Raw genomic sequence first — 17364 nt, forward strand, 5'->3', positions numbered from 1 at the left:
CATAACAACTCTTTACTTAGTACTGAGATGGTCTTAAGTATTTTAAGTACCGTGGAGATGATTTAAAGTTCACAGGAGAACCTGAGAGATGGCTCAGTGGGTAAATACCTGTTGCGCAAGCATGAAGACCTGAGTCCAGATCTCCAGAGCCCACGTTTAAAAAAGCAAGAGCTGGGTGTGATGGCATGCTCCTGTAATCCCAACTCCAGGAGGCAGAAATAAGAGAATTCATAGAACTTGCCGACTCCCTTGACTAGCTGAGCTCTGAGTTCAGTGAGAGGTCTTGTCACAAGAAAATAAGATGCAGAGTAATACAGGAAGACACCCAAGACCAATCTCACCTACATATTCATGTGCACCCACATACACATGAACACATGCTTGTTACACATACAGGCACTCCCTCCCCACACATACACACAAAAAATGTGTACAGGAGATGTGTTTAGGTTCTATCCTGACACTAATGTCATTTTATTTAAGACACTTGAGTACGTGAAGACTTTGGTTTCACAGGGACATTGGAACTAACCATGCCCATGGGTAAGTAAACCCTTATCAAAACCTGGATTGAAGGGTGGGAAAATGGCTCAGCAGTTAAAGGTACTTGAAGGCAAAGCATACCGGCCTGTCTGGCCTGAGTTCAATTCCCCAGTATCCATGTAAATCCAGATGCAAAGTGATATATGTGTATGGAGTTTGTTTGCAGCAACAGGAGGCCCTGACATGCCCATAATCTCTCTCTCTCTCTCTCTCTCCCCTCTGCTTTCAAATAAATAAATAAATATTTTACAAATTTGGATCTGAGATTACAAGAAACGAAAATCAGAGACCTCATGACCATAAATAAAGAAACCCTAAAGAAAATATCAGCAAAACAAATCCAGCAATCTATAAAATAAAAAGAATAATATGTCATATCTAACTTGATTTCATGTCAGGAGTGTTGATTTAACATTTCAAATTTTGATCAATATAATTCATCATATTAATATGTTAAGAAAGAAAAATCATGTGGTCATTTTAGCAGCTGCAGGAAACATGTTTGATAAAATTCAGTATCCATTCATGTTCATGAATTTTTTGGTTTTTCAAGGTAGAGCCCCACTCTAGCCCAGGCTGATCTGAGATTCACTACATAGTCTCAGGTTGGCCTTGAATTCATAGCAATCCTCCTACCTCTGGCTCCTGAGTGCTGGGACTAAAGGCATGTGCCACCATGCCCGGCTCATGTTCATAATTTTTAAAATAATAAAACCCGAAAGAAGGAAGTAGCACTACTTCACAAAAGGCATTTTAAAAAATAAAGACATCTAGGCATGATGGCACACATCTGCAATTCCAACACTAGGGACACTGAGGCGGGAGAATTGTGTGCCCGAGGCCGGCCTAAGCCACATAGTGCAATGCTCTCTCGAAAGCCAAGAGCTAAGGATATCGCTCAGTGGTAAAGCATCTGGTTATCATGTGCAAGATTTGCTCCTCAACCACCATAAAAAGTTCAATAAAAGCCGGACATGGTGGTGCACGCTTTTGATCCCAGCACTCGAGAGGCAGAGGTAGGAGGATTGCTGTGAGTTCAAGGCCACCCTGAGACTACAGAGTGAATGCCACGTCAGCCTGGTGCAGCGTGAGACTCTACCTCAAAAAAACAAAAATAATAATAATAATATAGTAAGCATGAGTATGAAACCCTGGGAGCTTTTCCAAAAGCAATATGACCTGTCTTCATGCAGGTCACATTGCACAAGAACAGAAGATGGTATGGTGTATAATTGCATGCGTTTGCAAAGTCCACAAAAGTAATAGCAACATGCCCACCATTTCAGGAGGCAGAGAAAAAACTCTCATTCCTCAGAGCTGAGGAACTTGAGGGACACAGGAAGTGACTGCCAATGAGTATGGGGTGAGGGAAATGTTTTAAAACTGCTCGAGACAACAGCTATGAGACACGATGAATATGCTGCACTGACAACATCGAGGCATGGGCTTTCATGCATCAACTGTGTAATATACTTATTACATCTCAATAAAACTTGGTTTGGAAAATAGAGTAAGACAAGGATGCCCATGCTCATCACGAGTTTACTCAAGAGGCAGAGGCTGGCTTGGGCCCAGATAGTCAAGGCCAGTCTGGGAAGCACAGAAAGACCCCCATCCAAAAATAAAATAAATAAATAAATAATGTAAGTGATATAAATGCCTATACCAGGAGTTCTAACCAGCAAAGCCAAAGAATAAAAGCACACAATTATGAGAGAGAGACAAGTTATATTTACAGACGATGTTGCCAAATATATGGGTTATCTATGATCTACATGCATAAACCTCACAAACATAACGCTGAGCCAAAGACCACCTCCAGAATATGCACTATATAAATAGATATAGGAATTGTCGTGTAACAATGAGAGGATGTTCTGAGAAACAAGAAGTTAGGCATTTCTATCATGACTCAATTATACGAACCATCAATATGATAGTATAGGCGATATACTCTTATGAGACCAATGACATATGGTCTGTAACCAAAATGTCATTATGTGATTGTTGGTACACAGAAAATTCAAAAGGTCAAGGCTATAGTGTTCCAGATTCCCTATTTCCGTGGCTCCATTGGGGGTGGGTGTAATATGACAAGAGGAACAAAGCTATGGATAGTCAGGGTTTCTACGGAACAAGCAAGGGTCCCAAGTCACTCATAAAGCCCAACGTACATGCTTCATGGATTTTGCTAATAATATTTTTCTAATAATAATAAATATTCTTCTCATAACAATTTTTTTTATTTTTTGAGGTAGGGTCTCACTCTAAGCTCAGGCTGACCTGGAATTCACTATGTAGTCTCAGGATGGCCTCGAACTCACGGCGATCCTCCTACCTCTGCCTCCCGAGTGCTGGGATTAAAGGCGTGCGCCACCACGCCTGGCTAAAAACTATTACTTTTAAATGTGTTTTTGTTTGTCTCTTGTGTCAAGATCTGCCTATGTAGTCCAGGCTGCCCTCAAACTTGAGGTGCTCTTTCCCCCATCTCTCAAGTGCTAGAATTACAGGCATGCACCATCACTTTCGGCTTTAAAAATTATATTTAAACTTTGTCTTTTTTTTTTTTAATTCGTGGCACAAAGACAAAGGCGATGTCATAAGAATGGAGGGAACGCTTTTAGATGGCTCAGAGGAGGAGGAGACCCCCTCCCGCCCCATTGATGCTAAGTTTGGCCTTCATGGTAAAGAAACGCCAAATGATCAACAGAACCCTTTTCCCTTTCCATCTCAGAAGCTGAGCCCCATGGCCAGGCCTGGAAGCTGCACTTCCCAACTCTCTGACGAGACAGGGTCCTCTCCCAGCCCTGCCCACTGCCCCCCACCTCATCCTCACGCGTGCAGTGCTGGACCAGAACTGCTACCGCACTGGCTAACACCGGCCGAGCAGCCACTGTGCATCAGTGCAGACGGAAAGGCACATCTACACCGCGTCCTTCAGTCCTCACAGCCCCCAAGGCCTCAGCCGGGCGAGTGCAAGTTAGGATTCCTCCTGAAGCTGGCCCGGGGCCTGTCTCCTGACTCCTTCCAGCTCAACCTCAGTGGAGCTGTGTCAGTTAGGCCCAGGAGAGGCTGGGGAGAAGGAAAAAAAGAGGGGAGACCTCGCTGGGTTGCTCTTCTGCCACCTCCTCCCCAGAGACTAAGGGTCCCCATTATGTAGCCTTGCCCAAGGGGGGGGCTGCTGACCCCCTTCAGGAAGGTCAGCTATGATGCTTCATTCTGGCCAGACTTCCCAGCCTGGGCCCCAAGCGTAGGGTTGCTGTGGCTCCCACCGCATGAATGCACCCATGGGACAGCTCTCACCAGCCAGCTACGATGACTTCCCTCCCCACACCCCACTCTGCAAATCACAGGCTAAAGGCAGTGGGTTAAGGGCACCAGGGATCATGCCCCCTCTGCTGAGATGCCCATAGGTCACTAGCCTCCAGTAGTCTCTGTCCAGCATATGGTCGTCACTTCCCCAGAACAAACCCAAGTGCCTCCCTGGCCAGCAATAACCTCCTCTGTATTAATGAATCGCCATCACAATGTTGGCCATTAATTCAGCACAGGGCCGGGCGTGGCGATGCACGCCTTTAATCCCAGCACTCGGGAGGTGGAGATAGGAGGATCATCGTGAGTTCAAAGCCACCCTGAGACTATGTAGTGAATTCCAAGTCATGCTGGATTAGAGTGAGGCTCTACCTCAGGGGGGGAAAAAAAAAAAAAAAAAGACAGTACAGGAAAATTCTTGGTGTTGCTTCTCTGGGCATCTCTTACCATTGTGCAAACCCTCCCTGCCCAGACAGAGTTCTGCTGCTTTCTCAGCTGACAGTTTGCATGAACGCTCAGTCACAAATCCCACTGCCTTCACTCCTGGCCAGCACATTTCACGAGAGTGAGTCCTCTCTCAGTGTCTCACAGGCAAGGCCCAGGCACCGCCCTTGACCCAATTCCACTTCCCTTTTCTTCCCTCTGCCACGTATACTGGGAGCTGACAGCCAGCGCAGCCCACCCTCTTAGACCCGTGAGTTCTACACCCACAGTCACCGAGAGACAAGTTAAAAGCATGGGCAAAAGAAAACTGCATGTTCCGCAGAAATTGCATGCTCTGAACATGCACTGATTTTTTTTTTCTTGTTACTTGTCCCTTAAGTAATACAGAGTAACAACCCTTCACATACATTTACATTGTACTGGATATCGTATGTAAGTGACCTAGAGGTGATTAAAGTATACTAGAAGGTACCGAAACACCACACCACATTATGTAAAGGCCTTGGACATCTGTGAATTTTGATATCTGATGAGGTTTTTTTTTTTTTTTTAATTTATTTATTTGAGAGCGACAGACACAGAGAGAAAGACAGATAGAGGGAGAGAGAGAGAGAATGGGTGCGCCAGGGCTTCCAGCCTCTGCAAACGAACTCCAGACGCGTGCGCCCCCTTGTGCATCTGGCTAATGTGGGACCTGGGGAACCGAGCCTCGAACCGGGGTCCTTAGGCTTCACAGGCAAGCGCTTAACCGCTAAGCCATCTCTCCAGCCCTGAATTTTGATATCTGTAGTCAACCTGGAGCCCAGTCTCCGTACATAACAAGGAACATCTATATTCACTCCAAGAGCATTCTGGTTTTCTGGATTTCTAAGCATGTGACCCTAAAACAAACTTACAGAACCACAAGACTTCAAGGACCTCTACAAGAACTCAACAAACTCATCAAGTCCCAGGCTTGAGCCCACAAACACTGCTGGAGACGCCCTCGATGTTTACAAGCCGGGGATTTCACACCCATCAGGACAGTGCTTAGAACCAAAGACCAGGGACACCCAACCTTGCCCGTGGCTATATAACTGTGCGCATGCCCTTTTGGCCAGTTAGCACTTGTTTAGGGTAGGTAACACTTCTAGTTAGGGTGATTTGTACGCTCAGTGGGAGGACAGAGCCTGGCATCTGGCCCCATGTGTCAGGGGCTTTTTGCAACATAAACACCCTCAGCTTGGATTCTCAGTCATAGGAGAGCAAGACCCAGAGTTACGCTAGATGTAGGGCAGAACTTGGCAGCCTACCCTAGAGTATTTGTCGTCTCCAAGCCAGGGCTACCCAATCCCAGGAAGACTGCCAGGCATGGGGGCGAGCACAAAGCCTTTGTTTTGTCAGCTTATACTAGCCCGGGCTGACCTGGAATTCACTATGTAGTCTCAGGGTGGCCCTCCTACCTCTGCCTCCTGACTGCTTGGCCACAGTCAGCAAGTCTGAGTGACCACTGGCCTTTGGTAGGCTGGGCAAAGCCTCCAAGTCCTCCACTGTCCAAGCCCCACCTCTGCCCAACCCAAATCCGAGTCCCTCCAGATCATGTCTTCACAGCACTGTTTCTGATAAGTAGAGAACTATGCCTTCTAGTCATGCTTCTCTCAAAATCAGGAAAGTGACTGATAAGTCTAACTTCCCTGTGTTTCCAGAAATGTAAGCAAGAGCTCACTTGTACCTGCGTAGTCAGACCGTACCTATACAGCCCACAGACACAGGCCTTGTCTCCCAATCTCTTTGCCACCCCACCACCACCAACACACACAGACACATGTATGTCAGGAAGAGTGCATCACGAGGCTACTACAGGCTGTCCAAGCACAGCCCCAGCCACACACAAAGATATGCCAGAGTCTTGTGAACATGCCATGATTCCTGCCATCTCCGCAGGGCCGTGCACCTTCTGGAAAGCACAGCAAAGTAGCATCGAAGGGAAGGTCGATTCCCAACACAGCAGGGACAAGTCAGCCTCTGTGGGTGTACAGCCCAGCCAGGAGGGGTTTAGGGAAGGAGAAGAAGGGAGAACAGAGGAAGAGGAGAAGAGAGGAACAGATGTGTGTAACCAGCTGGCCCAATTCAGTAGCAGCCCCTCCACCAGGCCTGCCTTGTACCCTAGTACAAAATTCCACACAAAGGGCTGGAGAGATGGGCTTAGCGGTTGAGGCACTTGCCCGCGAAGCCTAAGGACCCACGGTTGACTCTCCAGATCCCATGTAAGCCAGACTTACAAAGGTGAGGCAAGCGCAAGGTCGCACGTGCCTCCCACTAAGTGGCACAAGTGCCTGGAGTTCGATTGCAGTGGCTGAGGCTCTGACATGCCATTCTCGCTCTCTCTCAAAAAAATATAAATAAATAAATAAAATTTTTTTTGAATTCCACACAATTCCTCAGCTTGGATTCCTGCTCACTGGCTGCCCTTGGCCTCTCTCACCCTGCCTGCCATGAAGCTCGGCTTGTCTGCCTTCTCAGCTAGTGCAGGATCTTCCTCTCTCTCTCTCCAGAGATACCCCAAGAGCTGCTAGAGACAAGGGACATGCAAGTCACTTCCTGCTTCCTTAAAGGGCTGACGTGGGACAAGTTTATCAGTGGTGTCTACTCTGCTGAACTGGCCAGCACAAGACTAACAATGGATACACAGATACGGACTGTTCCTTTGACAGGACCAGCCCCTTAGATAACACCAGAGACTTGTGAATTGGCCACCCCTACCTCCATGCAGGACACACAGCCCCTGTCTTGAAAAGCCTAAGGCCAAAAATGCTTTTGGTTTTGGATCCTTTCAGATATGAGGAATTCCTGCAGCTACGTTAACGAGATGTCACTGGCTTACAGTCCAAGTCTAAACACAAAGTTTATTTAGATTTCCTATGCATACACTCGGATGGAAGGTAACGTGCCACAATATTTCTAGCGTATCTGCATTTTGGCTACAACCTGTCGTGTGAAGTCAGGTGGGAAATTTTCCACTTGGATCATGCCTGCATTCATACAGTTTCAGATTTTGTATCTGAGTTTTGAATTAGGGATGCTGACCCTGCAGTGTGACTTGTGAATATGCCTGAGCTTAGTAGAGGCTGAAAGGAAGCATCAGCCAGCTGAGCAAGAGGATTAGCCCTGCGGTCCGGCCGCTCAGAAGCCCCTGGTATGCCTGGCACATGCCAATTCCTAAGTCTAACGTGCCCTCTCCTCCTTCCAGGGAACTCTCCAGGGAGACCCTCACATCTTCCTTCACTTCCACATTTGTAACACAGTTTGCCACACCCTGTGATGCACCTTCATGTGTGCGTATGCTTCTGACCCGTGTGCTGCAGAGGGAACCCCTGGGGACCAAGGTTACCCAGACCTTAGCACAGGACAAGCAGAGGACTCCTTCTGGACCTGTCCTATTACCTGTTATCAGGGGGGAAAAAAACCCTCCATTTCCACATCGCAGACTACTTGTGAGAGACCGGCCTCACATGCACCTCTCTCATACCCACTCTGCCGCCCAGCCCTGGTCCTGACCAGCACTTCTGTCCAGACTGACCGCTGCATAAGCGTGCTCGTGACCTGGAACTGAGAGACACTGGCGGACCCTTATATCCAGAGAAGGTGCCTTAGAAAGCCCCAAGGAGCAGCCCTACGGGGTTCCTCTCACTGGAACAAGAGTCCTGTTGCTTTTCACCCTTCCTGTAAAACAAGCCCCTGAAACCAGCAGTCTCTGGAGAAGACCAGTAAACAAGCTGCACGGACAGACACAAGTCCTCAGGCCTCCCCATGAGCCCCAAGTTAGCACCTTAAACCATGACCTGGGGATGGGGGTGGGGGAGAGGCCCCTCTTGAAGCCGTGCCTCTAGGAAAAGCACTCTGTTGGGTGGGATGGTATTTAACCACACCATGCCCCTACATTCTCAGACCACCGTTAGAAATCAAACAGGACAGCAAGAGCAGAAATGGTGACGGTGAGGGACAAGAAGAACAGAGGTACCCCGGCGGAGACAGCAGGCCAATCCGACAGTCTCCACTTTCCCTACCCTCTGGGCCTTCCAGCTGAGTGAAACTCACCTTTCAGAGAGGCCACATGTGACAGGGCCTGGGCGTATGTGGCTGTGTTCAGGAGTGTCCCCGGCAAGCAGGAGGGGAAGAAAGGTCCCGCGGGGCCCACCGTTCGTCCCAGGCTGCAGAGACAGAATATTCCATTGAGCTCTTGCCTGTGCCTACAGAGAGTTTCCTGAGACGTCCCCAGGCCCAGGTTCACCTGGCCTTACCTCTGCTGAGCCTCCAGCACCTCCTTCTTGCCGCGGGCCTGGTCCCCTGGGGATGGAGAATTGATGTTCCTCACCGGCGGTGGTGTCGCCTCTGCTATAGGTTCCTTGGCCCCTGGCTCCTGGTCAGAGGCTCCTCTCTCTGTTTTCCTCCATTTGGCTCTTCGGTTCTGGAACCAAACCTAAGTCCCATCACACACACACACACACACACACACACACACACACACACACACACAGGAGGCAGAAACTCAGATAGGAGAAGCAAGCCAGGCACCCATCATGAGTACCATAGCTGACCAGAAGTTTAGGCCCACAGACAACCTGATCAGTGTAGCCACCAACGACAGGCACGTTTCAACGAAAGGTACAGAATTAGGAGAACGCAGCGCATCGCCCTTAGGAGGGGAAAGTGTGCCTCGCTGATGTTCTCGGTGCTGAGTTCCCCGTGAGTACATTCATTTAATGTGAAAGGTTTCATCATCAAAGCAGCTTGTGAAACACTGCCCCAGGGCTGCTCATCAGAAAGACGCTCCATCTTCCAACAGGCTCACACCTGGGCTCCATCCTAAATCAGCTCTATACATAGCACAGGTTCATGACTAGCTGCCCAGCGCATCTATGAGAAACTTGACCCCAGAGTCAGCCATGATTTAGAACTCTGGACCTTGAACAAGCGTGGCTGAGAATCCAGGCAACCTTAAGAGATGTGCAGTCACACTACTGCTAGATCCCAGACAGAGTGGGTCACCAGCATGCCCAAAGTCAACCGGGTGGCAAATGACAGACCCATATAGGAAGGGCATTGGCTTGGCTCAGGACAGGATCATGATCCATAGTTTCGGGGGTAAGAGGGCAATGTCACCACCCCCAAAGCATTGTTAGGAAGACCGGCATACATTGGGCACAGTGTCTGGCATGGTCAGTTGGTGAGCACTGGCTTCTGTCCCCATCTCTAGCATCCTCGGGTCAAGAGAAGGCTTGTATCTAATCTTAATCTCATTAGAAGCTGTTGCCTTTTTTTTTTTTTTTTAAGTCTTAGAAACCAAAACTGTGTTTGCCTGATAGATGCTCAGAAATCCCTACTCAAAGTGCTTCCAGAGGTTGTAAAAAAAAAAAAAAAAAAAAACACTGCTCTGTACTCCATCCAGAAAAACTGCGTCTCCTCTGCTCTGTTCTCTTCTTCCCTCCTTTCCTATCTTTTCTCCTGCGAGATAACTCCTGACTAAAACCAGACTTGGCTAGGCCTCCCTCCCTTCCTCCATTTCCCAGAGGCGACCTGCCCGCCTCCCCCGGCCCCGGCATACTGGCCCCAGAGAAAGCCTGGGTCTGCGAGGCTAAGCCCTCTGCCTGCCCACCCCATCTCTTAATTTTCATTCTCTTTTAACTAGGTTTTTTTCTCTCTTTTTTTTTTAATCGGGTTGGCTTTTAATTGCACATATCAGCAACCATTGAATAATGATTTTATCTATATTCTAAATTTAGGGTGGTTAAACGCAAAGCAAAATGCAGACACTTTCTTGTGTCTTAATTGAATGAAGGTCACAGCTATAACAACATTTAATTGAGCTATTTTTCATTATCATATTTTAATGACTTTGCACTGACAGTTCGCCTGCTTCTGAGGAAAGATCATGATGGAGTCGTTTATTTCCCTATTTAGTTATTGTTTGACAACATCAGCTTCGATTAAGACCCTGCTTTATAGAACATTAATCATATTTGAATGAGCAAGGGGTATAAATGTAAACACATCTCCCTTCCCGCCACCGAAGCTCCTGTCCCCACATGGAAGCTGGCTAAACAAACGCACCAACAGCCATTGTCTGCCTACAGAATAGCCAACAACAGCCTGGACAACAATTCTCGGCTTTAATTGTCACCACCCCTATCTTACCCTTGCACCTTTCAGGGAGAAGTTATGATCTTCACTTCTGAATGCTCGGTAATTGTGTCATTTATCTCAATTTGCAGTTCAGTCTTTAGGCAGCTATTGGCAAGCTGGCATTAAAAAAAGAAACCATAGACGGTATCCGGGCCAAAGAAGATTTTCATTTCCAAATAATAATCAGTTTAATTTGCCCGCATATGACCAATGATTCATGTTCAGATTTAATAATCAGGATCACATAATCTGATTATAGGGGAAATAATTTGTTTACAACCCCCAATTTACTGCTCAGAATTCCATTATCTCTCTTCAGCCATTGGTTTTTAAGAGATACTAACATGACCCAGGGGAACCAAAAGCAAACTATTATATTTCCTACAATTAGATCTTTGCATAGTCTTAACCCCAAGCCCCTCCATAAAAAAGGAACAGAAACAGCATGGAGGAAACCCCATAAATAAAATGAATATATAATTGTGCTCGAAGAATAGCTCGCCCGGAGAGGCGGCGCTGTGAATCTGCTCCTCACGCGTCCGGGCACATCTGCTGGGCTCTGCAGGTCTGAGCACTTAAACATAGTCACTGAATAGCTTTGAGAAAGAACTCCTGCTTAGGGACAGCCATGCGGGCAGTGCCCACCTCTTCTGCCATTTAAAGATTTTTAAATTGCACGTGTTCTTCAGGTCCACTTTGCTGAAAGAGTCCATGTGCAAGGGAAAAGTTGGACATGATGCAATTTCTGGAAAGCACGTCCAACCCTGCTTCCCATCTGAAAAGGCGGTTCTCTGCAATTGACCGGCCTCACCCCAGAGTGGTCAGATCAGCTTGGAGAACAGCAGCTCAGCTTTTTTTTTTTTTTTTTTCCAAAGCAAGGAAATGGATGTGCATTGATGTAATTTAGTACCTTAGAGACGCGGACAAATTAGTGTAGAACATTATCACTAGTTAATTATGAATGACCGATTAATCAACCTAATCTAATATTCCACATTATGTTGATGTTATTAAAGTGCATCATGAAAATGACAGATAGTCTTCATTTGCTTTCTTTGGCCAAATGTGCACTCTGCAGTCATGATGTCAAAAAAAAAAAAAGTTTTCCAGTTTTAATATGAGAGAGTTAAATAATTAAAAAGGTTTACCTGCACTCTGGCTTCGGTAAGGTTTATTTTCATGGCTAGCTCTTCTCTGGTGAAGACATCCGGGTAGTGTGTTTGGGCAAAGACTGCCTCAAGAGCTTCCAGCTAGTAAAAGGGGAAAGAAAAAAATACTGGTGAGACAGAGGCTGTGACTAGGCGAGGGGAAGCATGCATACTTCAGAGCTGCCAGGAGTATCTAGGAAGCTGATTCCTGGAGCAAACTGAGGAAGGAGATGGAGAAGTGTTTGAAAGGATCCCACTGAATGACAACTGAATCCCAGCTGACTTCCTACTAACCTCAGTGCTCCTCCCCCAAGAAACAGAAATAAGAGAGGTTTAAATGTTTTTGATACATTCACATTTAAGTTTTGTTATAGGAATATAAGAAAAGAATCAAAGAGTGGCCTGTGAACAGAAGAGTGATTTATGCAGCTTCTCCCACAAAGAGCTTATAGGGGTCTGTGGGTCACCTTCCCAACTGTTCCAGTTTGCTCACAAGTAGGACAGGAACTGATGTTAGGGACACTGAGCTCCAGGAAATGTGGTGCATAATTCTGGTTGTAACCTTTCCAGTCACAGGTCACCAACACTATCTATGATGAGTCAGCCTCATGGGTCCCAGATTTCCCACTATCTATTTAGGGGATCAAAATGCATACTCATGGTAACCTGCATACTAATGGTGTGGATGGGTGTCCTAGACCCTCACACTAAGGAAAATGGGAAAGTTCATAGCTACCTCTTTATTTAGGATTACAAGACCAAAGCCAAGTGTACTCTCCCTAGACAGACTCAGAAATAAAATAAAATAAAATAAAATGAAATAAAATAAAATAAAATAAAATCAGAAAAGCCTAGCATGGCGGCTCATGCCTTTAATGACCAGGCAGAGATGGGAGGATTGCCATGAGTTCAAGGCTAGCCTGGGACTAAATAGTGAGTTCCAGGTCCGCCTGGACTAGAATGAGACCCTACTTCAAAAAAGTTGTTTTTTTTTTAATTAAAAACTAACATGAAGAAAGTTAATATGATTAGTTGGCTTCATTTTGAAAGACAAAGAGGACTTGGTCATCTCTCACTTTAGAGGAAGCAGGAAGTCTCTGACTCTTAGAAGGGGACCGTTGTTACCTGCTGAAGAGTGAAGGTCGTCCGGTTCCGACGCTGTTTTCTGCGCAGAAACCCATCATCGAAATCCCCCGTAGAGTGGTTGCCAAAGGGGGCAGTGCCTACTGGGAGCGAACTGTGTCAGTGTGAGCAGGAGAGCCTCCTCAGACCCACCCCATCACAGCGGTCCCCTTGGCACACTCACTCACAGGACACAGAACCACGCTCCACAGTAAGTCTATCTGTCCCAGTGCTTCTCTCTGCTTCTCTTAATTAGACCCTTCATCTCCACTGTCTCTTACTCTGTCTCTCTGGAGAGACCTTTGACTTTATGAGCAGCCGTCCCTGCTGCAGAGAGCAATGGAGACCTTAATCCCCAAGACAAGCATCAACTTCCTTGTGAAAGTCTGAGCCTGGAGGGGTCAGTAGTTGGGGTACAGTCCTATTCTGCCCTCTGGCTCCTGGCTGCTCCTCTGTACCCTGCACCCTCACTTCCTACCTCAGAGCCTCCAAAGAAGTCTGAAGTCTCCCTTGGCTCACCTGTCAGTTTACCTCCCCTGATTCTATAACTAGCAAGGGTTAAAGGCTGTGAAAGTTGGGAAGGGGGAAAAAAAACCTGCTCTTCATACCACTTTCCTCCTAGAAGTGCAGAACTCAAAGAGGTAAGAAGTTTATAAATGGATATTAATTCCCGTTGGTCACAGCTCATCGGCACCATAGTGGGTCTGTTCTATAGACATGAATTAACAAAAGGCCTGCACAAATAGTAACTGCCTTGAATGCCAAGCAGACCTGTCAGGGCCACTCTCAAAGGGCACCCCCACTAGCTGGCCAGACCTACAACAACAGTCGCTGTTCCCATTTCCCTAGGAGAGAAAGACATTGTCCTTGCTAACAGCCGGTAATGCTTCCAATAAAGCCAGAACGGTATCTGGCCCCAAACGTGCATTTGGATCATTTTCCAAATGTGCACTATTTACTTGATAGTCCGCAATGGCTTCTTAGGAAAACAAATGAGCGAGTTTCCATTAACCATTGAACACTGTACCTGCCATGAACGAAGTCCGAATGGCCACAGGTTCAGCGTCAGTTGCCAGCTGGCCACAGTGTCCAGACAACAGCACTCAGGAGGACCCAGCCTTAGGAGGCCAAGTCCTTTTGAGCTTTTGCAAACTCTCTCGCCTACAAGGATCCCCTCTGAGTTCTAATTTATCCTCTAAGGCCCCATGTCTTGTCAAAATACTGCCCCCACTGCTAAAACTTTCTCCGTCTTCCTGTTCAAATCCCATTCTACTCCAAAATCCTAGTTACCAATATTATCTCCAGCCCAAGGTCTCAAAACAACCTTATTTCAATCACTTTGTCAAAAGCCAAACTGTCTCACGTGACTGGTCAGGGTGGAATGTGGTCTCTGGAGGTCTCCAGTCACAACCTTCCCCAGTCTTCAGACTTAACACTTTGTGTGTGTGTGTGTGTGTGTGTGTGTGTGTTATCATTAAGTAAAATGCTGCATATGAAATTGAATCTTGAAAAGGTAACTTCATCATATTATTAAGAATAAAAGATTGCCAATCCAATAGGGGAAAATAAAAGACGAGAACAGGCGTTTTACTTAAAAATAAATAGAACGGTAGTAATGGTAGGCAAATGCTAAGCCTTGTAACTACTTAAACAGAATACAACAGAACAATGAAATATTATTTTCACTCTGTTGGCAAAAAAAGGTGTATAATAATACCCAGTACAGATAAGTAGTAATAAATTGCACATACTCATTTATCATTTATACGTGTATCAATTGGTGCAGACTTATTAGAAGGCAATTTAACAGTAACCATCAAAAATGTAAGTGCACTTACAGGTTTTTAATCTATGAGTATGCTTATAAAGTGTGCCAAAATAGAGGGGGAAGACTGTTCCTGGAAACCCTGTAGTTGAAAAAAATGAAACAACAAGCAGACAAAGCAGCCATCTGTAGACATTTTCTGAAAAAAAAAATTATGGAATACTACACAGCTGTCTAAAAGAAAATAAGCAGACATGCATACATGGATATGGACAAATCTCCAAGATACCTTTATGAAGTAAGAGGATACTGGATAACGTGACAGTGAAAACCTCAATGTAAGGACAGTGTAATCAGTGTAGAGGGAAAGACAGAATGAAGGGAAACGTGTGTGTTCTTGAAGGACTCATGAGAAACCCACAGCAGTAGATGCCTTTAGGGAGAGATGTGGAGGAGAACCGCACTTGTCAAAGTCAAGTTTCCTGTTCTAACCAACTTCTACATCCACGTGCTACTTCTTCATTTAATACAAACCCCCACAAAAAAAAAACAGAGAAGTGAGGTTATGACTCCTGCTTTGCTTTCTCTCCATAGACCTCTTTAGGTTAATTTTTTAAAATTACAAATCTGGAAGGTCATAATAAAATGTTATGTTCCAAGTTTGTTTCCAGCTTCTCCAGTTGCAGTGGACCTCCTCCACCCTGACTAACCTAAACATTAACTCCTCTTCCTGAAAAGCTGGCACACAAGCACATTTACAAAGGGAAGGAAGGTTCGTGAAGCCCCCTCTCCTTTACTCCACCTATCAGTCAGAGTCAGTGTCAAGGTGGGACATGGCCAGGTTGCAGGCAGCAAGCGTGAGGCTTCTGAGACAGAGAACAGAAACCAACACAGAGAGCTGGGGCCACAAAGTCCCTTCTGTGCCCCTGCACCCGGCCCTGCAAAAAAAAATAGGGTTTTCCAGAATGTTCACTAGCTGACTAAATGCCCAAACCTCCTACCAAAAGCCAAGGCTGGCAACTGCCCATCATCCAGATGCCAGAACTCAGCAGCACAGGGACCTGCACCCATCACTCAGGTGGAGGGTCCCCTCCAGTCCTAGGATAGGGTCAGGACCTTGGCTGACCTTCCATAAAGCCTGCCCTGCCTGGGTCTTGGGGTGTTAGGTACTGAAAGCAGGCATGTGAGTGGCCTTCCCCGTTTTTAGAAACTCCAATAGCACCAGTGGGAATCAAGGCTCCTCAAGAATATCCTTCTGGACTCTCAAGAGCTTTCAAGGAAAAATGAAAGCAAACATCCCTAAATTCTGCCTAAGACAGAGCTACTGCTCAAGGCAATCTGGAGCGACATGGACAAGCATCCTCTGCTGTCTGTCCTGCCCCATGCCTCTGTAGTCTCTTGGCCTCCAAAATTGTCTCAGGGCAAGAATTAACCAAAGGAGTAAAGGCCAGTCCCGGTGTCTCTTCCAAGGCTACAAAAAGTCCTAATATCCCAGGACCTCTGGTCAAGTCAGAGTGTGGGGCTACATGTCTACCAGAAAGATATTACTAACCCCAGGGAGTTCACACCCTTGGGTCCCTAGGCTCTGGCTGGGGACACCCAAAGATACTAGCTCCACTGAACAAGTGGGAGCAGAGACCCAACTCAGAGATCCAGGGAACCCGAAGGGAAATGTCTGAGATTGGAGATCTTCAAAGATTTGGAGAGATCTTCGAAAAGCAGCCCCTGGCCCCATGGATGTGGGGTATTTGGGGTAGGCAACTTAGCCAGTCACTGAGGAGCGGCTAGCTACTATGCCATTGCACTGGAGGCAGATGGTGGGCAGGCTACTAGCCAGGGAGCCTGGCTCTAGGCACAACACTGGGAGTCAGAAGGTGACATTTAGTTGCCCAGATCTGCAGGCCCGGAGCAGTCTTGCTAACACCCCAGTGAGAGCAACCCAGCGAACAGTCCTGCCTGGCTTCTGGTGGGGCCCAGGGCACAGCGGGCCAACTATCGCTTTGGCTTTCTGGGATGTTAGCAAAACACCGTGAAAGATTGATGCTGGCCCCCTGGGCGGAGGAGCCCAGATTAGTGGCGTGACACCAGCATCTGTGCTGGGAAGACCCGCAGCCTCCCAGGCACGCGTAGCCCCGGGGCGGCCCCGACCGAGGCAGGGAAGGAGGTGGGGAGGCAGGTGGCACGAGGCCCAGGGATGGAGCTGGGTGTGGGGAGGGGGGTTGTTAAGGGCTCCCCTATTCACCGCCAGGCGGCTGCCCCCTCGCGGGACAGGACACCCCAACACCGGTCAGCCCCGCTGCCACCCGGGTCCTGTCTCCTCTCCTCTCTCTGGCTGGCTCCGGCTTCGCCAGGCTGCCCAAGGGGGGTGGGGACGCGGCGCTTACTCACCCTCTAGCTGTGGCGGACAGTGGAAATAAAACATCGCCGACGGTTGGATGGGCCTGGACGGCTGAACCGGGGCGGGTGGCCGCAGGGTGTGCGGAGCTCCGGGCCTGGCTGCAAAGCAAAACAGTGGAGTCTTAAGTCTGCAGCCTGCGCTCCGGGGCTGGCCCTGGGGGTGTTCGGGGAGCTCCCCTCCTAGAGAGCCCTTCCCAAAGCCCTCGGCCCACTGGGGGCACCTCTGCTCGCCAGCCGGAACCTTGCGGGCAGACCTTTGGGTAGGTCCTGCTCCTGGACCACAGCACCCTTCCCTGGACCCCAACAGCAAGCCAGTACGGTCCTCGTCCCGGTTCTCATGGGGTTGGGGTTGGGGGCTCCCCGCCGTCAGCCTTGCAGCAGGGTCCGGCAAGCGCGCAAGACCATCTGCGCGCGCCGCGGCTCCGGCCAGGGAAGAGCCCCGAGGCCCAGTGCAGGGAACCCGGGGTGGGG

The 17364-nt window shown here is 47.8% G+C and overlaps 1 protein-coding gene across 1 annotated transcript in view; it reads right to left on the minus strand.

Annotated features, from left to right (window-relative positions):
• Drgx (dorsal root ganglia homeobox) overlaps window positions 1-16918 on the minus strand; it is a 30440-nt gene extending 13522 nt beyond the window's left edge. Inside the window, exons 1-5 of the mRNA XM_004658041.2 lie at window positions 16885-16918; window positions 12735-12832; window positions 11610-11711; window positions 8580-8758; window positions 8377-8489 (exon numbers count right to left, since the gene is read on the minus strand). Of these exons, the coding sequence (XP_004658098.1) occupies window positions 8377-8489; window positions 8580-8758; window positions 11610-11711; window positions 12735-12832; window positions 16885-16918 (526 nt within the window). The remainder of the gene's footprint in view (window positions 1-8376; window positions 8490-8579; window positions 8759-11609; window positions 11712-12734; window positions 12833-16884) is intronic.
• Between the last annotated feature and the right edge of the window lie 446 nt (window positions 16919-17364).

The sequence above is a fragment of the Jaculus jaculus genome, chromosome 18 (genome assembly GCF_020740685.1).
Source record: "Jaculus jaculus isolate mJacJac1 chromosome 18, mJacJac1.mat.Y.cur, whole genome shotgun sequence".
Classification (NCBI taxonomy): Eukaryota; Metazoa; Chordata; class Mammalia; order Rodentia; family Dipodidae; genus Jaculus; species Jaculus jaculus.